The 21,268-nt window shown below is 52.7% G+C and overlaps 2 protein-coding genes and 1 long non-coding RNA gene across 4 annotated transcripts; 2 read left to right on the top strand and 1 right to left on the bottom strand.

Annotated features, from left to right (window-relative positions):
• Window positions 1-2,164: 2,164 nt before the first annotated feature.
• LOC136569934 (uncharacterized) lies at window positions 2,165-11,759 on the bottom strand. The gene is made up of 3 exons (XR_010785491.1): window positions 11,398-11,759; window positions 9,954-10,115; window positions 2,165-3,452 (listed from the first exon to the last, which is right to left on the bottom strand). It is a non-coding gene; the product is annotated as an uncharacterized lncRNA (long non-coding RNA).
• Window positions 11,542-14,075, top strand: LOC136569927 (zinc finger protein 436-like). Of its 2 annotated transcripts, none has more exons than XM_066570281.1 (3): window positions 11,542-11,956; window positions 12,361-12,442; window positions 12,629-14,075. In XM_066570281.1, the coding sequence occupies exons 2-3, from the start codon at window positions 12,421-12,423 to the stop codon at window positions 13,921-13,923; spliced, it is 1,317 nt and encodes a 438-aa protein (XP_066426378.1). In that variant the 5' UTR covers window positions 11,542-11,956; window positions 12,361-12,420; the 3' UTR covers window positions 13,924-14,075. The 2 variants fall into 2 exon arrangements, with proteins under 2 accessions (XP_066426378.1, XP_066426377.1); XM_066570280.1 differs by having other exon boundaries at window positions 12,358-12,442.
• Window positions 14,076-14,180: 105 nt separating this feature from the next.
• LOC136569931 (zinc finger protein 397-like) lies at window positions 14,181-17,180 on the top strand. Its single transcript, XM_066570286.1, has 3 exons — window positions 14,181-15,240; window positions 15,656-15,733; window positions 15,924-17,180. Exons 1-3 carry the CDS (start codon window positions 15,117-15,119, stop codon window positions 16,370-16,372), a joined length of 651 nt encoding a protein of 216 aa, XP_066426383.1. The 5' UTR covers window positions 14,181-15,116; the 3' UTR covers window positions 16,373-17,180.
• The last annotated feature ends 4,088 nt before the right edge of the window (window positions 17,181-21,268 follow it).

Genomic DNA, 21,268 nt, shown 5'->3' with positions numbered 1-21,268 from the left:
CACCAGACCAGAGGGAAATCAAGGCAGAGCCATGGTTTATCAGGACTGGCTTGATCCTAATGAACCCTGTGGTGCATTTAGTGCTGAGCCCTGGAATCTCAGAGCCTGAGAGGAGATTGCACAAACCTTTGGAGTCAGTCAGAAAAAAATCCCAAAGTGTCTCGAGGCATTAATGGGTCCCACTGAGATCTATCCTAAACACAGGCTCCTCATGGACTCCTTGGAGGAGAGAATTGGAGGCCAGGATTGCACAAAAACCTCTCAGAGACTCAGTGTGGGAAAGAAAGTCCAAAGCACCTTAAACACCTTGCATATCTCAAAGTATTAATGAGCCCCACTGAGTGTCAGTACAAAGCTCTCAAGGGACTTGTTACAGCAGATAATTGGGGCCATGATTGCACAAGCTTCTCACAGAGTCTGTACTGATGCCTAAAGAGGCTACCTGGAACAGAGGTGAGACAGTGTTAAAGAAATAAAGTAGGGATTTATTAAAAGGCCTTCAAAGGATACACTTTGGGCAGTAGAGCCCGGCCGTGGCTCCACCCAAGATGGACTGAAAATGGATGCAAGATGGATGACCGGCCATGAGTTTTCACACTTTTATAAGTTTTGGTCCATTTACATATTAGGGTTAATTGTCCAGTTACAGCTTCAGGTTATGAAGACCCATCTTCTCAGTTTGGTCTCCTCAATTCACTATTGTTTATACTTTTGAGGCCTGAAGCTGCAACAGTATCCTTGGTTCTCAGGCTGGAAAAGGATTGTTTTGTCTAACTACACTGTGAAGAGAACTTGCTAACACTCTATCTGAAGTTCAGAGTTATATACTAATGCAGTACCGAATCTGGAAAGTATGAAAGCTGAAACTTAAGGCATCCTTATCAAAAGGGAAACACCATGTACTTTGAAAAAATGGAAGTACCTTGAAGCATTAATGAGCCCACTTAGTTTTGTTACTGACAAAGAACCTTAAGGGACTCATTACATCAGATAATTGAAGGCCATGACCGTACAAACCTCTCAGAAATCCAATGCAAAAGCAAAACCCAAAGTGCTTTGAAGAACGTGCACTCCCTGGAAGCCCCCACAGGGCCATCCTGTCCAAGGCTTCCCAGGGACCTGTTCCAGCAGATCCTTGAGGCCACTGGGATGGGGGGGAGGATACTGAGTGCAGGACAAGGGGCTGACAGTGCCCAACCTGGCTGGGGCTGTGCCAGGAGGCCCCAGGGCCTCAGGTCAAGGGGTCTCCTCACAGCCCTTGGTGGTACAGACCCTGCTGTGCCCCAGGGCACCAAGACTTGGCTTCTCTTTGTCCCCACCTGTCATCACTGCCTGCAGTTCTCTGCTCTGCCTGGGGCCTGGGGACACTTTCTCCATTGTGTCCCTCAGTGGGACCCATTAAAGGTACCAGGAACTTTGGAGTTTGGTTCTGACTATGGATTCTTTAGGGTTTCTTCAGCTCCCCCTCAGGGACTGATGTTCAGGGCCTCAGCACAAAGCCCCAGAGGCTCATTAAAGTCCTGGTGCTGTGTCTGTGCTGCTGAGCTGGGCCGGGCTGTACCAGCAGGGCACAGACAGAACTCACAGAGGCTCAACACAGGCAGGGGCCGTGGGATGTCCCAGAGGGGGCTGTGTCACAGTGGCACATCTGTGGCTGTGTCATAGAGGCACAGAGCAGCTGTGATGTCAGAAAGGGGCTATGTGACAGCACGGAGTGGGTTGGGTGAGGTCACAGATGGGGCTATGACATCACAGAGTCTGTAATGTGAGGTCACCAAGCAGCTACAGCATCATAGAGGGCACTAGGTGACTTCACTGAGCAGGCTGTAACATCCCTGCTCAATTGTATGACATCATAGCGCAGGTTATGCTGTCACATGGTGGTGATATGACTTCATGGAGTGGGCTGTGAGGTGACAGAGGAGACATCCTAGAGCAGGCTGTGACATCACAGAACACCTTTGTGACATCCCAGGGCAGGTGGTGTGACCTCACAGTGTCGACTGTAACATGTCTTAGGTTGCAATGCAAGATGTGACCAAAAGTATGTAATCTATCACTGGGAGGTAGTGTCATGATCCCTCCTTACAAACGGGTTTTGTGATGGTTCGTGGGTTGATCTCAGGATGCAAAATACCGACACGGCATAGGGGATTTGCAGTAATAATCAAAACAAATGCACCTTTATTGAATGACCACAGCAAAATGCGATAGAGGGATTAAGGGAGAGAAAAGATAGAGAGAGAAAAAAGAAAGAGAAAGAGGGAGATATAGCTACCAAACATAGAGACGAGGTCCTTTGGTCCAGTCCAGTTGAGGATCTGCCTGTTACGTTGGGGAGATCTCAAAATCTCTAGCTAACTCAGAGGTTTTTATTATGATAATTCTATTGAAAATTGTGATGGGGGAGGGGAACAGATACAAGAACGAATAGATGTAACAGGTAGTCCATGTTCTCAGTAGTAAGCAAGAGCCATTGCCTTCTTGGTCCAGTGGTCACACCTGCAGGCAAACATCTCGCTTTGGTCAGCTTGCCTCCCCCACACACCTGCCCCGGGCTGGGGGTCTCAGTCCCAGTCCTTGGAAGGAGCAGAGGGGCCTTCTCACATAGGGGTTTCATGTCTCAGTCCTTGATGAAGAGGCTTCTTACATCTCAGCTTGTCTGTCATGGTGGCTGTAAAACAGGTGAGGGTCTTCTGTGGGAGACCACCTGGACTCAGAACTCCAGCCAGGCCGAGAGGTGGGACAGCTTCCAAGGCTGTTGTTGCAAAAAGGGCACAGTGGCCCCTTCTTTGGGCTCAGTGTAGCATACAGCAAACACCACCTGTCAAAACAATAACTTAGCACTGTGCTCTCAGGTCCCAGGGCCTTGTTGGCATGTGACTTTCTCCTTCAGAGCCAGAAATTCTAGACAGGGGGGGTCTTCTCTTCAGTGGTCCCCAAATGATGATTGTGAGCAGATGAGGGAAAATTCAGACAGACTCTCACAGGTAGGGGGTGTTCTTTATCTTTTCCATGTCTCATCCCTCATAATTCTGAGGGCATATCTTCTGTTAATGGCTCAGCTGTTAAAACCAGGTGGGGCAGTTTTCTTTACCTCTTCCATGACCCATCCTCCCTCTGGGGAGATACTATCGAATATTAATCCCAATATTTCCGGGTGTGTCGTGCCTGGACCCGTCTGACCCTTGCTGCTGGACCAAAGGTGGCCGCTGTGGTGTTTCACCTCAGAGATACCTTTGGCCAGCTGGATGCTGCAGCTGGGCACTCGGAACAAATCCAGGCATAGTAGAAACTCAGTTTACCTCTGGTGGAAAAGGTTCAGGCGACAGTGAAGAGAAAGGAGAGGATTCTATCGTAGAGTTTTAATCCAGAGTTTTATTGCAGGATAGTAGACCTCTGAAACAGCTCCCAATAGAACCCGGCCGCATGGTCTCGTCTGCTTTTAAGCCCTGGGGACAGGGGGAGGGGAAGGGACAGGTAAGGGACAACCAGGTGTGAGGAGGGGAAGGCTCAAGGGATATAGACACTTGGACAGGCCAATAAGCCTGGACATTAGGGGCATCTTTTGAACTTCTGCCAACCACACGACGCCCCTGCTGGAATGTTAAGATTAATGGACAGCTCTTAGCAGGAGGGCAAAGGGGGAGGGGAAAGGTTGGCACATCTGAGATGGCATCACACTGCAACAAGATACCTTCTGTTAATGGACCATTGAGCCTCACCACATGACTGATAAAAATGCATCATCCCATTGTGAGATGCTCCACCCATGGGAGGGGCCAAGCATTCCTAACTGGATATAATCTGAGATTTGGAAAACCACAGCCAGCCTTTTCCCACTGGATCTTCAGAGGAAGACCAGGCCCATCTACACCACCACTAGACCTTCAGAGGAAAACAACACCCTTCTGCAGGATCACTGCCTTTAACAGAACCACATCTGTCCCTCCAGGAGGACGGCAGCCATCATTTAATCAGACTGCGACCAACACTCTGACCAACAGGGTCTCAGGTCGTATTCTGACTCTGTCAGTGGGTTTTTTTGTATTACTACATTTGTATTTTAAATTTCCTGTTCTTCCTATTCCCATATCTTTGCCTGAGAGCTTCTTAATTTCAAAATTATAATAATTTGGAGGGAAGGGGTTTACATTTTCCATTTCAGGGAGGCTCCTACCTTCCTTAAGCAGACATCTGTCTTTTCAAACCAAGACAGATTCTGGTGCCCAGTGTGGGGCCCAAGGGCACAGAGAGAAAAAATGTTGAGTTACCTAATTTTTTGTATGTTGGATATAGAAACCTTGATAGGTGGCACCATGTGGTCTGGCTTACTCTGTTTTGGGTGGCATGTGGTCATGACTATATTTCTCCCAATTGCAGGCTCTTATCTAAACATGAATCCTATAACTAAGGCTACTGTGGCTTTATGGGTTAATAAGGTGAAGAATTAATGGATTTTTATTTTCCTCTGGAAGGAGGGCACATGGATTCAGAGCTATCATACGCTAACTATATGGTTTTGGGGTTACTTTAATAATGATACCTACTGTGAGGAAATGATACTAGGGGAAATTTTCTCCCAACCCTTCACCCAGCTCTTTGGGTCTGCCCCACCAGTTTTCAAAGGGTTCAAATCTTCTCTAAATGCTAATGATATCATACAGGGGCTGGTGTTGCTGATATACCTGTTCTATTAAGCATTTAGAGATAAGAGAAGATTGACTTGGATAAGCACCCTGATACCTACCCCAGAAACTAGGGATGCTACCACAGAGCCTTACCCTGCCCCACAGCCCACCCCAGAAATTAATCACCCAAATTGGGTGGGGTTTCTGGTAAAGGAGATGGGCCAGATGCTGAAGGAGTACATTTCCCCAGCTGGTGAGAAACCCTCCCCCTGCTTCAAAGAGGGAGAGCCTGATAGTGCAGCAGTGGAACCCACAGATGTTAGAACCGTCCAGGTTCCAGCTGTACAAGGGCAGCCCCAGACAGCAGCAGACGCCCCTGTGGAAATGAGGAAGTCTAAGATGAAATCAGAGCACCCAGATAATGGTAAGTATAAGAAAGGAGGGCCCTCACAACCCACAGGGGAGCAAATGGTTGAGATCATCACTGAGTCCCTGACATATGAAAGTCTCCATAATCTGCACAAAGACATTGTACGATGGAAACATGAGGCTTATACAACCTGGTTACTGGTCTGGGACCTTATGGGTACAGGTGTGCAACTGGATGGTGGTGAGGCAAGGAATCTGGGATCCTTGACCCAGGACTCAGGTGTGAATCAGGTATTCGTAAGCCAGGGTCCCTTTCCCTCTGGGAGCGGCTTTTAATGAGTGTAAGAGAGAGGTTTGTCCACAGAGAGAAAATGCAGGAGCACCATCATAGAATGCACTGGAAGACCCTTGAGGAAGGGATCCAACAGGTGAGAGAAGTGGCAGTATTGGAGGTACTCTTTGGGAGGGATGGACAGCATGATAATGACCCCGACAAGGTCAGGTGCACAGGGCAAATGTTGTGGACTGGCAAATCTGGGGCCATCTCAATACACCACATTCACTGCAGTGATTAATGCCAATAACAACCGAGAGACAGTGGGTTCTGTGGCCAACAAGCTTAGAAATTGTGAGAGTATGGTCAATGGCCCGATGCAGGCTCATGTCTCTGCCATGGTTAAGAGTCTCCAAGAGGACATAAGGGAGATGAGGGAGGAGGTGAGAAGGAACAATTCCCATATCACACCAGTGCAAGTCACAGGCCTCAGTGTCAGAGCCCAACATCCCCCATCTAGAGAGAGAGGGTACACTCCACGGGCTGACCTGTGGTTCTTTCGTGTGACCATGGGGAAGACATGGGAAAGTGGGATGGGAAACCCACTTCTGTCCTGGCAGCAAGGGTACATCAACTCAAGGAGGGAAACATTAAGAAAGTGATGTTACACTGAAGTGAAAGCCTTCATTGACCAAGTTGCCAGGTATGATCTGTCAGATCTCCTTGAAGGAACCTCTAGTATGTATGCCCAGGAAAGAAATAAAAACCAGGGCTAGAGGGGCCCTGCCTTTAGCCAATAAGAGGCACGGGAAAACTGGGTCTTTTGGATGGTGTGGATTGATAGCCTGGCACATCAGAGCCACAGAAATATGGCTCTGAAGTGTTAGTTGATACTGATGCACAGTGTACCCTGATACCATCGGGACATGTGGGGGCAGAACCTGTTTCCATTGCCGGGGTGACGGGGGGCAATTGACCCTGTTGGAAGCTGAGGTGAGCCTGACTGGGAAGGAGTGGCAGAAACATCCTATTGTGACTGGCCCTGAGGCCCTGTGTATTTTGGGCATAGACTTCCTCCGGAATGGCTTTACAAAGACCCAAAGGGACTCAGGTGGGCTTTTGGAATAGCTGCTGTAGAGGCAGAAAACATCAAGCAGTTGAACACTCTGCCTGGACTATCAAAAGACCCATCTGCAATAGGACTGCTGAAGGTGGAAGAGCAACAAGTGCCAATTGCCACCTTGACAGTGCACCACCAGCAGTATCGGACGAATCGAGACGCCGTGATCCCCATCCACAAAATGACCTGTGAGCTGGAGAGCCAAGGGGTGGTCAGCAAAACCCACTCACCCTTCAGCAGCCCCACTTGGCCTGTGTGCAAGTCTGACAGAAAATGGAGATTGACTGTGGATTTTCGTGGCTTGAATGAAGTGACTCCACCGCTGAGCGCTGCTGTGCCGGACATGCTGGAACTCCAGGAAGAGCTGGAGTCCAAGGCAGCAGAGTGGTGTGCCACTATAGACATTGCCAATGCATTTTTCTCCATTCCGCTGGCAGCAGAATGCAGGTCTCAGTTTGCCTTCACATGGAGGGGAGTGCAGTACACCAGGAACCGACTGCCCCAGGGGTGGAAGCACAGCCCCATCATCTGCCATGGACTGATCCAGGCTGCACTGGAAAAGGGTGAGGCTCCAGAACACCTGCAGTACATCGATGACATCATTGTGTGTGGGGGAACACGGCAATGGAAACATTTGAGAAAGGAGAGAGGATCATCCAGATTCTGCTAGAAGCCAGCTTTGCCATCAAAATGAGCACAGTCAAGGAACCTGCCCGAGAGATCCAGTTCCTGGGAGTGAAGTGGCAAGATGGACGGCGTCAGATTCCCACTGAGGTCATCAACAAGATCACAGCAATGTCTCCACCAACCAGCAAGAAGGAAACACAAGCTTTCCTAGGTGCCATAGGCTTTTGGAGAATGCACATTCCGGAGTACAGCCAAATTGTGAGCCCTCTTTACCTCGTCACCCGCAAAAAGAATGATTTACACTGGGGCCCTGAGCAGTAACAAACTTTTGCCCAGATCAAGCAGGAGATCGCTCATGTGGTAGCCCTTGGCCCATTTAGGACTGAACCAGACGTGAGGAATGTTCTTTACTCTGCAGCTGGGAACCATGGCTTGTCCTGGAGCCTTTGGCAGAAGGTGCCTGGGGAGACTTGAGGCCGACCACTGGGATTCTGGAGCTGAAGCTACAGAGGGTCCAAAGCCATCTACACTCCCACAGAGAAGGAAATCTTGGCTGCCTATGAAGGAGTCCAGGCTGCCTCAGAGGTGATTGGCACGGAAGCACAACTCCTCCTGGCACCCCGACTACCAGTGCTGGGGTGGATGTTTAAAGGAAAGGTTCCCACCACCCACCATGCCACTGATGCCACATGGAGCAAATGGATTGCTCTCATCACACAGCGTGCCTGTATTGGAAACCTGAATCAGCCTGGGATTTTGGAGATAATTGCAAACTGGCTGGAAGGTGAAAACTTTGATCTCACTGATGAGGAGGAGCAGGAACAAGTTACAAGGGCTGAAGAAGCTCCACCATTCAACCAACCACCAGCAGAGGAAACACGCTATGCTCTTTTCACTGATGGTTCCTGTCACATCATAGGGATGAACTAGAAGTGGAAAGCAGCCATATGGAGCCCCACATGACAGGTTGCACAAGCTACCAAAGGAGAAGGTAGATCAAGTCAAATTGCTGAACTCAAGGCCATTCAACTGGCCCTAGATGTTGCTGAAAGAGAGAAGTGGCCAAAGCCCTACCTTTATACTGATTCATGGATAGTAGCCAATGCTCTGTGGGGTTGGCTGGAAAGGTGGAAAAAGGCCAACTGGCAGCGTAGAGGAAAACCAGTCTGGGCTGCTGATGAATGGAAAGACATTGCCCCTTGGCTAGAGAGGGTGCCTGTGAAAATTTGTCATGTTGATGCCCATGTCCCCAAGAACACTGAAACAATGAGCAGGTAGACCAGGCTGCAAAGATAGGGATGTCCAAGATAGACCTAGATTGGGAACACAAAGGGGAGTTGTTCCTAGCTCAATGGGCCCATGATGCCTCAGGTCATCAGGGCAAAGATGCCATCTGTAAGTGGGCATGAGACCAAGGGGTGGATCGAACCATGGACAGTATTTTTCAGGTTATCCATGACTGTGAGAAGTGTGCTGAGATCAAGCAGGCCAAGCAGGTGAAGCCCCTATGGTGTTAGGAAGGATGAAAGTTGGCAAGAAAGTCTCACAGGTATGCATGCTTAGCAGAAAGATTTTTAAATGTAGAGTCTGATGAAAGAATAGAGATGGAAGCAAGTTTTGATATAGAAGAAAAGAATTGCTGAGCCAGTCTTACTGGATAACCAAGGAGGTATGTTAGTTAGAAGGGGTTTTTATGACTTAGAGCAAAGGATAAACCCACCTCACCTCAAACAAGATGTTTTTACCAAGCAGAAAGATAGCACAGGCAAACAAGCCTGCCAATGTTGCAAGTAGAAAAAAGATCTCCAGATTTTCCACTGCAAGAAAACCGAAAAACAACTACTAGCTTAAACTGTAATGTACTAACTTTTAGTGATTGGAGAATAGTAACATGAATATGGTAATTATAGTAGTTATGATAGGTTATAGATAATAGTTAAGGTATAGGTTGGTTCTACTGTATTAAGATGCTCAGCAAATAAAAGTATATAATGCATTGTAACCAAAACCAAAGGGTCTCTAGGCCTGCCTGTAGCAGGAGCTGACAGCTGTGGGCACAGCTCTGTCGCCCATGACCCTGGACTGCTGTAACCTCTTGTATGTAATAAACTGCATTTTGAAGAGCTGCCTGGAGTCTCACATCCCTCATTTCGGCTCTTACACCTGAGGACCCTGATCAGAATTTTGGCCTGCTTGAGGTGGATGCACACCAAGATCCTGAGGCCTCTGAGCAGAGTTCTGGCCTGCCAAGTGATTGTTTGCAGGTGTATTTGCCGCCATGGTACACTGCTTCTAGCAGGGCCTGGTTAAGGGGGCAATGGGCCTGTATGCTTGCACCTGCTTTGTGACAATAGCCCAGGAATTTTCCCACCTCTTGGCCAAATGAACTTGCTGGGGCAACTTTGGTGGTCCCCCCCATGGAAAATCCTTCATCTGTTTCACTACCACCGTGACAAACAGAGATTGAAGCCCCCCTGCCAAGGACTGAGACCCCTATAATTCTGACACAGTATGCTGACCAGACTGAAGTGAGCAAAAACGTGGTGGCCAAGGGCCTTGTGGGGGACAGCCAGGTACTGTGGGGACAGGGGCATGGGGCTGGAGGTGGCCCTGTGGTACCTCACTGTCCCCACATCACCCCAGTGTCCCCAGTCCCCTCCATAGCCCTGAGAACCTCCATGTCCCCAAACCACCACTGTGTCTGCAGCCCCTCCCAGTGTCCCCATGGCACCTTCTTGAGGGAGTACGCAGGGTGCTCCAGGAGGTTCTGACGTCCCCAATCTCTCCTGGTGTCCTCAACCCTGCCTGGTGTCCCTGTGCCACCTTCTAAAGGGCGTAGGCCACGTGCTCCAGAAGGTCCCCTTGTCCTCAAGCCCCACAATGTCCCCAACTCCCCTGATGTCCCCGACCCTTCCCAGTATCCCCATGCCACCTTCTTGAGGACAAAGGCCAGGTGCTCCAGGAGGTTCCTGCAGGTGTAGATGGCCTGGGTGTCATCGGTGCTGTCTTTGTAGCTCAACAGGTGCTTGAAGGCCACTGTGTTGTCCTCCTTGAAGGCCAGCACCTGCTGGTTGCTGAGCCCGAACAGGATCAGCTTGGGGACAAAGGCCACCACCTCTGTCACCACATGTCCTATCATGGTGACAATGGTGTGTTTTGTCCCAAAACAGTGTCAACCCCATGCTTGGGAACAAAGTTCTCCATGGTCAGGCCCTGTACCACCCTGGTGACACCACCATGTTTCACCTCAAAGCAGTGTCACCCTATGGTTTGGGACAAAGGCCACCACTGCCATCATCTCCTTTCTCACCATGGTGATGCTGCCATGCTTTGTCCCAGCACACACAGCATCCCTTTCAAAGTGTCCCCATGTCCCCGTGCTCCCTCCCTGGTATCCCAGTCCCTCGTGCTACTGTCCCCAGTGTCCCCACCTGCCATCCCCACTGTCCCAGCTCGCTGTCTACTGGCACCAGCACCAAAGCTGCCTCGGCTGTGCTGTACCTGGGGCCGCAGCTCAGCAGCTGCTTGGTCTCTGGGGACACCTGTTGGTGTCACCTCAGTCTGGTGTCCCCCCTGCTCGGTGTCACCCCCTGGTCCGTGTCCCCGCTGTTCGGTGTCATCCCGTGTCCTGGGATCACCCCTGTCCCGGTGTCACCCCCCGGTCTGTGTCCCCCTCGGTTTGGCGTCACTCCTCTCTTACGGTGTCCCCACTGCCCAGTCCACAGTGTCCCCTGTCTCCGTTAAACCCCTGGATCAGACTCCCTGTCCCCGGTGTCACCCTCGTCCCCGTGTCCCTCCACCCCGTTCTGGTGTCTCCTCCGCTCGCCGTCCCCTCTGCCAACAGGGCAGGTGCACAGCGTCCCTGGAGCCGTTAACTCCCCCGGCCCGGTCCTCGGTGTCCCCTCGCCCAAGTGTCGCTCCTGTTCCCGGCCGCTCCTCGCCCCGGTGTCACCCCGCTCCCTCCCGCTTCCCGGTTCTCCCATTCCCTGTGTCCCTCTTGCCCGGTACCTATCCCTGTCCCTTTCCCATTCCCACTCCCGTTCCTGGTCCCTTTCCCGTATTTCCAGTCCCATTCCCGATTCCGGATTCCCGGTCCCTGTTCCCATTCCCGGTCGCAATGCCGGTCCCGGCTCCTGTTCGCATTGCCAGTCCCAGTCCCGTATTCCCTGTCCCATTCCCGGTCCCCATTCCTGCTCCCAGTCCCGTATTCCTTGTCCCATTCCTAGTCCCGGTCCCCGTTCTCGGTCTCTGTCCTCATTCCCGCTCCTTGTCCCCATTCCCGCTCCTTGTCCCCATTCCCGCTCCCTGTCCCCATTCCCGCTCCCTGTCCCCATTCCCGCTCCCTGTCCCCATTCCCGCTCCCCGTCCCCTCTCACCGGACGCCGCCGCCATCGTTCCGGCCCCTCCGGCCCTCACTTGACCGAGGAAACCCCGCGCTGCTCCCGCCCACCAATCCCAGTGCACGATCGCTCCTTTATTTGCATAACCACGCCCTTCAGTTTGGCCCCGCCCACCGCCGGCTGCAGCCGCCTCCGGGTGCTGCTTGCTCCCAGTTCCATCCCAGTGCTCCCAGTAAGAGCGGGACTGGCAGGGAAAACGCTCCCAATTCCTTCCCGCTGATCTCAGGATACCTCCCGCTGCTCTCAGGATCGCTCCCAGTGCCGCGCACGCCGGGGCCGCTTTGGGAACCCCCGCCTAGGGCAGAGCGCGGCTGCATTTGGGTGTCGGCACTGCCCGGGCCGGGCTGGGAGCGGAGGAGGAGCGGGAGGAAGAGGCGGGACAGAGAAACAGGAAAAGGAAAAAGACGAGCAGGAAGTGGAGAAAGAGACGGGCAAGGAAGAGCAGCAGCATCACCAACACAATGCGGTTCCCCCGCTGAGGCCGCAGCTCCCCCGGCTCCTGCTGCATCGCGCTCCCCGCCCCCAGAACCCGCAGGTGAGTGGGGAGCGGGAGCTCGCCCCAAATCCATCGGGGGGGGGGGGTCTCTGGGAGGGTTTTTTTGTGGGGCAAGGGATCTTAGGATCTTCCGGGACCCAAAAGCAGAGCCACAAATAACCCTTGGGGAGGGTCCCGCGTGCCCTGTCCCTGCGGGCACAGGGGCGATCTCGGGATTAGGGATCCCAGGGAGAGCTGGGAGGGAACGGCAGAGCCCCGGAGCAGGGAGAGCGCAGAGGGGCGATCCCGGAGCCGGGGAACAAACCGGCTGCCTGGAGGGTTGAAGGAAGCCAGAGATCAGCGAGGTCCGGCCCCCCGAGGCTGAAAAGGGCGCTGACTTCTCCAGCTGCACTTGGACAGCAGAACCATCAAACTCAACGCCCTTGTTTTCACCCCCAAAGCAGAATTTCCCATTCCTAAACCTTGGCTGGACGGAGGAAGAGGAGACTGCGAGGAAGAGGAAGATGGCCCAGGACGCCCAGGCAGGTAAGGAAGCAGTCACTGCCCCTTTCCCCCTCTCTCCTGCTCCATCTCCCAGCCCAGCACAGCCCCCGGCTGCAGGACACCCCTGCTGCCAAAGCTGTCCTGCTGGGGACACACTGGGGGCATCTCTTTGCCCTTCCCTGTGGCACGGAGGCAAATCCCATCCTCTCCTTGTCCTTCCTCCCCCAGGCACTGAGCTGAGGATGGAGAGCAGGGAGGCTGAGTCACCACAGCAGAACCATGGGTATGAGGCTGTTTTGAGCGGCTCCACAGTGCAGGAATCCAACGAGGAGGAAAAGCCCTGGAGATCCCTCACGAGGAAGGGCTGCAAATGTAGCCCAGAGAGGTCAGAGGAGGAAAGACCCACCCTGGGACGGGATGGTGGCCAGACCTCAGAGCTGGGGGTCCCTGAGCAGCTTTGCAATGGGGAGAAGCCCTACAGGTGTGGGGAATGTGGGAAGTGCTTCAGCCGAAGCTCAGCCCTGATCCGCCACCAAAGGATCCACACCGGAGAAAGGCCCTATGAGTGTGGGGAGTGTGGGAAGAGCTGCAGAGACAACTTTGACTTGATCAACCACCAGAGGAGCCACACGGGGGAACGGCCCTATGAGTGTGGGCAATGTGGGAAGAGCTTTCAGAGAAGCTCCACTCTTCTGAAGCATCAGCGCACACACACAAATGAGAGGCCCTATGAGTGTCCCAAATGTGGGAAGAGGTTTCAGACAAGCTCCCATCTCCTCACACACGAGCGGGTTCACACAGATGAGAGGCCCTTCCGCTGCCCCGACTGCATGAAGGGCTTCAAATATAACCCCGACCTCGTCAAGCACCGGCGCATCCACACTGGGGAGAGGCCCTACGAGTGTCCCGAGTGTGGGAAGAGATTCACCCAGAAGTCGAACCTGATTGTCCACAAGAGGACCCACACCGGCGAGAGGCCCTATGAGTGTGGGCAGTGTGGGAAGAGATTCAGCCAGAGCTCTGAACTGATGCTTCACCAGAGGATCCACACTGGGGAACGGCCTTACGAGTGTCCCGACTGTGGCAAGACCTACAGCCGGAGCGATCACCTGATGATCCACCAGAGGAGCCACACCGGGGAGCGGCCCTATGAGTGTGGGGAGTGTGGGAAGAGGTTTCAAAGCAGCTCAGATGTCCTCGTACATCAGCGGATTCACACGGATGAGAGGCCTTTCCGCTGCCCTGACTGCGGGAAGGGCTTCAAGCACAACTCCACCCTGGTCACCCACCAGCGCATCCACACAGGGGAGAGGCCCTACAAATGTCCCCAGTGTGGGAAGACCTTCAGCCAGAGGTCAGCCTTGACCCAACACGAATGGAGGCACCACTATGAAAGCCCTGTGAGTGCCCCAAGTGTGCCCCAAGTGTGCACGGCTACAGTTCCCCAAGTGTGCACTGCTACAGTTCCATACCCCATGGCAGTATTTGTGCTGCATGCTGCCCAGTGGGCAGAGCCCCAGTGATCTGTGGTGCTGGTAATCTGTGTTGGGAAGACACCTGGCTGGGGGCTCCACCTCTTAATGGCTCCATGTGGCCTTGATTATCTTTTCATTTCTCTCTGTCCTTTCAAAACACACCAAACCAGGATCAAAATAAAAACATTGAACTAAGACAAGGATGGGGACATGTGGAGATCTTCCAGGGGATGTGGGGGCTGCTACGTTCCAGGGAGTTGAGGGTTCCTGGGTGGGACTTGGGGGTTGCTCCAGGCTTTGGGCACCCCAGGCTGAGTGACTCTGGCTGCACTAGGAGACCATGGTAGAGTTTCTTGGGCAGCTGATCAAGGCCCCCCTGCCCTGGAACTGTCCCCATGACTCCCTGTCCTGGTTCCCCACGTCCCCGATCCACGATCCCCCTATCCCTGCTGTCACTCCCCTTGCTCCCCACCCGTTCCCATGTCACTGCACTCCTTGTCCCGTCCTGCTCCCATCCCAGTCTGGATCCCATTCCCAGTCTCATTCCCCGTCCCGGTCCAGTATTTGTCTGGTTGCCATTCCCATATTCCCAGGCCCATATTCCCTGTCCTGTTCCGTTCTCATATTCCCGGTCCCACTGCCGGTTGCACTTCCGTTCCCCTATTTCCACTTCTATGTTCCCAGTCCCATTCCTGTATTTCCGTTTGCGATCCCGGTCTCATCTTCCTAATCTCCACCTCATATTCTCTCTCCGGTTGCGGTTTCCATATTCCCTGTCCCATATTCACATTCCTGCTCCCAGTCCCCATTCCCGCTCCCTGTCCCCTCTCTCTGGATGCCGCTGCCATCATTCCAGCCCCTCCGGCCCCCATGTGACCAGGGAAACACCGCCCTGCTCCCGCCAACCAATCCCAGTGCGCAATCGCTCCTGTATTTGCATAACCACGCCCTTCAGTTTGGCCGCAGCCAGCACTGGCTGCAGCCGCCTCCGGGTGCTGCTTGCTCCCAGTTCCCTCCCGGTGCTCCCAGTAAGAGCAGGACTGGCAGGGAAAGCGCTCCCGATTCCTTCCCGCTGCTCTCAGGATCGCTCCCAGTGTTCCCAGTATCGCTCCCAGTGCCGCGCGGGACGGGGCCGCTTTGGGAACCCCCCCTAGGGCAGAGCGCAGCTGCATTTGGGTGTCGGCACTGCCCGGGCCGGGCTGGGAGCGGAGGAGGAGCGGGAGGAAGAGGAGGGAGAGAGGATGAGGAAGAGCAGGAACGGGAGTAATACAAGCAGCAGCAGCAGAACCAAGCAGTTCCCCTGCCCGCCCGCACAGGCTGCAGCTCCCCAGGCTCTGGCAGCATCACCCCCTCCAGAACCCACAGGTGAGCGGGATGGGGGAGCTCGCCCCAAATCCATTGGGGGGTCTCTGGGAGGGTTTTTTTGTGGGGCAGGGGATGTTTGGATCTTCCAGGACCCCAGACCAGGGCCACAAATGCCCCTGGAGGGATCTTGAGGGTCCCACCTGGCAATTGCCTGGTACTGGTGGGTGCAGGCGCGATCTTGGGTTTGGGGATCCCGGGAGAGCCAAGGGGGAACTCAGAAGCTCCAAAGTGGGGAGAGCACAAAGGGTGATCCTGGAGTTGGTGGACCTCCAGCAGCCTGGAGGGGTGGGGGAGGCTCGGCATGAGTGGATTTCGGGTCCTCCGAGGCTGAAAGGGGCGCTGACTTCTCCAGCTGCACTTGGGCAGCGGGACCATCAAACCCAACACACTCAGCCCTTGTTTTCCCCCAAACCAGGATTTCCCATTCCCAATCCTTGGCCTGATGCAGGGGGAGGAGGCTGCGAGGAAGAGGAAGATGGCCCGGGAGCCCCAGGTAGGGGAGGAGGAAGTCAGTGCCCCTTTCCCGCTCTCTCCTGCTCCATCTCCCAGCCCAGCACGGCCCCTGGCTGCAGGACAACCCTGCTGCCAAAGCTGTCCTGCTGGGGACACACTGGGGGCATCTCCTTGCCCTTCCCTGTGGCACGGAGGCAAATCCCATCCTCTCCTTGTCCTTCCTATCCCAGACAAGGAGCTGAGGATGGAGACCAGGGAGGAGAAATCCCCACAGCAGAACCTCATAGAAGACGCCATTTTGAGTGGCTCCACAGTGCACGAACTCAGCGGGGAGGAAAAGTCCTGGAGAACCCGCACGAGGAGGGGCTGCAAACACAGATCACAGGGATCTGAGGAGGAAAGACCCACCCTGGACTGGGGAGGCGGCTGGAGCTCGGAGCTGGGGGTCGATGAGCAGCTTCGGGATAGGGAGAAGCCCCACAAGTGCTCAGAATGTGGGAAGAGCTTCTCCCTGAGATCCTCCCTGATCCGCCACTGGAGAATCCACGCTGGGGAACGGCCCTATGAGTGTGGGGAGTGTGGAAAGAGCTTCTTCGAGCACTCCGTGCTGATTGTCCACCAGAGAACCCACTCAGGGGAGAGGCCCTACGAGTGTGATAAATGCAGGAAGAGATTTTAGATCAGCTCCACTCTTGTCAGGCATCAGCAGATTCACACAGATGAGAGGCCCTTTCTCTGCCCTGAACGTGGGAAGGGATTCAACCGTAATTGCATCCTCATCAAACACTGGCGCATCCACACCAGGGAGAGGCCTTATGAGTGTCCTGAGTGTGGGAAGAGCTTCTCACAGAGCTCTCACTTGACCCAACACCAACGGAGCCAGCACTAAGGGCAGCCCTGCAAGTGCCCCAAGGGCAGGAAGAGCTTCCTGTGCTGCTCCAGCTCCATCCCTCACATGAGGATCCACCCTGGATGATCCCCAGTGACCCCCGGAGGGCAGAGCCCTGGTGATCCATGGTGCCGGTGATCCGTGTTGGGAAGACAGCTGCCTGCGGGCTCCACGTTCTCCTGGCTCCCCATGGGCACCTGCACACATCCACAGCCCAACATCAGAAATCCCTTGTGGAGAGCAGATTGGTCAACTTCTGACTGCAGAAAAATCTTACCTTTTTCATCATCTAGTGGCATTGAGGAATACTGGATAGCCTTGCAGGTCTTCTCCAACATAAATCCATTGTTTTAGTTCTCCATGGCCCACAACTGTCTTTCACAGCCAAATGAGGACAGACTGGGGAAAAACCCCTGATTTTGGAGACAGTGGGATGGAAACCCATCCAAAAAAGGTTCTTCCCACTCACCCAAGCACATGGATGCTCTGCTGGCAGGGACATGTAAATAATTTTGTTTTGGCCTTGATTTTCATTTCCTTTCTGTTCATCCCTTTGAAACTCCTGAAACTGGGGTAAAAATAAAGACATTGAATAAGGCATGGTATAGAATATTAATCCAAATATTTCCGGGTGGGCTGTGCCTGCCGTCTGACCCTTGCTACTGGACCAAAGGCGGCAGCTGTGGTATTTCACCTCCGAGATACCTTTGGCCGGCTGGATGCTGCATATTAGAAACTCAATTTACCTCTGGTGGAAAAGGTTCAGGCGATGGTGAAGAGAAAGGAGAGGATTCTATCCTAGAGTTTTAATCCAGAGTTTATTCCAGGATGATAGACCTCTGAATCTTGTAACAGCTCCCAACAGAATCCAGACCGCATGGTCCCGTCTCCTTTTAACCCCGAGGATAGGGGGAGGGGAAGGGACAGGTGAGGACCAACCAGGTGTGAGGAGGGGAAGGCTCAAGGGAGGCTCAAGGGATAAAGACACTTGGACAGGCCAATGAGCCCAGACCTGAGGGGCATCTTTTGAACTTCTGCCAACCACATTGATGCCCTTGCTGGAATGTTAGGATTGATGGACAGCTCTTAGGAAGAGGGCAAAGGGGAAAGGAGAGGTTGGCACATCTGAAGGGTTGGGATAGGTGAAACAGGAAATGGCATCACACTGAAACATCTCCCCCTAGTTTTGTTTAAAAAGAAGAGGACAGGGTTTGTGGTGCAGAGTGCTTGCCAAACCATGGTTGGTAAATCAGTTCCTCCTCTACAGGAGGTTCAGTGCTTTCCACTGAGGCTTCCATGTCATCCACTGGAGCACTAAGGGCTCCCAAATGGTAAACTTCAGGAGGGGGAGATGAGCTTGAAATCACTTTGAGAACCATGCGTTTGACTAGTCCAAAAACAATGCTAACAACTACAACGATGACTAATATAAACAATACTAAAATTACAGTTTTCAGAATAGATCCCAACGAGCCTGAGAATCCCTAGCCTTTGAACAGTCCACTCAGCCAGTTGTCAGTTTCTCTCTTGATGTCCAGGGTCTTTTGCCAAGGTAGTCCATACGTGCTTTGTGCTGAGGGACTATCCAGGAGATCGCGGGTGGGATGATCGCGAGTAGGGCGAGGAGCAGGCTTGGTCTCATGGCTTAAGGCTACACACGAACCATGGGATCTAAACCAGTAAAAGGAACTTAAGACAAACATATTACAAACTATTACAAACTATTCCAGATAGGAGGCTTAAATGGAATTTCCTCCAGAGAACGCGTGCGGCGTTTCCTTCTCCAGGCAGCATTAGCAACCTGGGGCGCTTCTGTTGATTTCTCTGAGACTTTGGGAACATAGGGCCTTACCCATTTGGAAGGAACCCACTTTAACCCAGAGGGGGTGGACACACAGGGGTATCCACGTCCCCAAGTAACCAATTTGTAAGGTCCCACCGTCTTCCAAGTCTCAGGGTCCTTTACTAAAACCGGAGGCTTTTCTTTCATCAACGTATGACTGTTCCCCCAAAGTGGCATAGGATGGGCAGGTTCAGGCTGCCAAAGGAACAATTCAGAAAATTGATTGTGAACAGCGCCCTGGACAACCGGATGTGGGGAGGTTCCACCTTCAGAACCTGTTGTTGCTGGTCCAGGACTCTTTTAATATCATGGTGAGTCCTTTCTACAATGGCTTGACCTGTAGGGGAGTAGGGGATGCCAGTTTTGTGCTCTACTCCCCATTGCTGCAGGAAGCTCCCAAAATCCTTGGATTTGTAGGCAGGCCCATTATCAGTTTTCAACTCCTTGGGGATGCCCATGAAAGAAAAAGCCTGTAAGAGGTGCTTAATGGCATCATTAGATGACTCTTCTGTGCGGGCAGAAGCATAGACTGCTCCAGAAAAGCTATCTACACTAACGTGAACGTATTTCTGCCATCCAAATGACTGTATGTGTGTGGCATCTGTTTGCCACAGTTCACAACTGTTCAACCCCCTAGGGTTTGCTCCCGTACTCACTATAGGGAGTGCACGTTGTTGGCAATTTGGGCACGTATCCACAATCGCTTTGGCCTGTTCTCGAGAGATGTGAAACTGATGAACCAGGCCAGGTGCATTTTGGTGGAAAAGCTGGTGGCTGATTTTTGCCTGTTTAAAAACATTTGGGAGAGTGGTCATCACTGCAGGTGCAGCAAGAGCATCTGCCCTTCTGTTGCCTTCAGCGATAAACCCTGGCAAGTTGGTGTGTGACCTGATGTGCATCACATAAAATGGTTGCTCCCAGCGAGTGACTAACTTTACAAGTGTCATGGTTTGACACTGGCACAATGCCAGTGCCCCCATGAAGATACCTTCTCCCTGGTTTCTGCTGTGAGATGTGACCAGGAATAAGCAAAGCAGGCTCCTACTTAGGGAAAAAAGAACCAGAACTTTATTAACTACTCTACAACTACAGATAAAAAGGAACACACACACAGGGAAAATGAAAACTTCACAAGTGCATTTCCTCCTCCCCCCACCAAATTTCCAACACAATACATTTGGTTCCTCAAATCACCAACTCTCGGTCCAGCACCACCTTTTAGACAATCAATCCTCAGTTCATCAAGAGGAGAGGAGTCCTTCTTGTGCCATGGGCTTCCCCTGGAAACATAGCTGAAGCCTCGTGTGTTTCTGTGTCACTCGTGGCACTGCCCGGAGAACATCTGCCATCATGACTTCTTCCTTTTCATGTCCAGTGCTCTCACCACTGAACACGGACCAGAACTGCTTCTAGGGTTGTCTTTTAAGGATGCTCTGTCCCGATCCAAAAAAGGCACAGTCTCTCCTTTGGGACACCTGTTCCCACAATCTCTCCTTTGGGACACCTGTCCCCCCCCATATTTTTTCACCCCCTGGGGCCGAGGGGCATCAACACTGAGCAGTCTCTGTATCACAAGGAACGTGGGTCTGTCCATCTCTCCTTTGGGACACCTGTCCCCACAATCTCTCCTTTGGGACACCTGTCCCCCCCATATTTTCACCCCCTGGGGCCAAGGGGCATCAACACTGAACCCTCTTGGTTCTGAGGCCATTGCCTCCCCCTAGAATGCAGTCTCTGTGTCACAAGGAACATGGTTCTGTCCATGGCTATACAAAAAGAGTCCAGCAAAAGCTACTCCATCATCTCTTCTCACTAGGATTCTTCTCTATTCTTCTACTATCTCTCACTCGCCCAGACCTCTCTCACACTGGCCCATTTCCTTCCTCATCTTCCACTCTATCTTCTAGGAAAGGTCAATGTTCTGTAAAGTTCTCATTCTCCAAAAAGGGGTTAAAAGCTCCTACAAGCGGCCGGCTGAACCCCCCCCCTCTTCTCCGTCCCAGCCGTGCTCCCGGCACAGGCCCATGTTTATCAAGCTTCAAGGTTACAGTCCCAGGCAGCGGCTCTTTCTCTCTCTCTCTGTGTCTCTCAGGGGGGGCTGCCCGATGGCTCCCGGTGTCTCTCTTTCTCTCTCTCTTCCACCCTTCCACCCCCCGGGCTCAGCCCTACCTCTCCCAGCCACATGGCTTTCCCCTCCCCCTGCCCAGCCAGCAGCTGGGCCGGGGGAGAGACCCAAACTCTTTCCTGCCGGAAACCCAAGAGGACCCTCCCAGGGGAGAGCTCTGCTTTTAACCCCGTGTTCTCAGAGGCGTGTCCATGTCCTAATGGCCAAGTTAAATGCCAATATTAAAGTCTGAATATCCATTGGCCAAAAACACAGCATCCCAAAAAACACATTTCCTGTCAAACCACCACAACAAGTTTTGAGAGCAATTTGAAAAGTGCGATGTTAGGCACTTCTTGCAGTATTGCTTGATCTGCCCTGGACACTACTCCTGCCACATATGCAGAATCTGTCATCAGACTGAATGGTTCTGAGAACCTTTCAAAAGCCCGAACAACAGCAGCCAACTCAGCAACCTGAGGTGAACCTTCCACCTCAGCAATGTCTGTCTCCCACTGCTGGGTTTGAGGATCCTTCCAAGTCATAACGGACTTGTGGGACCTCCCGGACGCATCTGTAAAGACAGTCAGAGCCTTTTTTAAAGGTCTCCTACTCTGAGCACTTCTCAATTTCAGAGTAAATTGAACATCTTGTTCGAACATTTTGTGGGCAGGCCGGTGGACAGAAATTTGTCCTGAGTAGGAATCCAGAGCAAACTGCAACACTTCATTTTCTCGTA

This window comes from Molothrus aeneus, unplaced genomic scaffold (assembly GCF_037042795.1).
Source record: "Molothrus aeneus isolate 106 unplaced genomic scaffold, BPBGC_Maene_1.0 scaffold_30, whole genome shotgun sequence".
In the NCBI taxonomy this organism is placed as follows: domain Eukaryota; kingdom Metazoa; phylum Chordata; class Aves; order Passeriformes; family Icteridae; genus Molothrus; species Molothrus aeneus.
The sequence above is the reverse complement of the archived record's forward strand: the minus strand, read 5'-3'. Positions and strand labels throughout refer to the sequence as shown.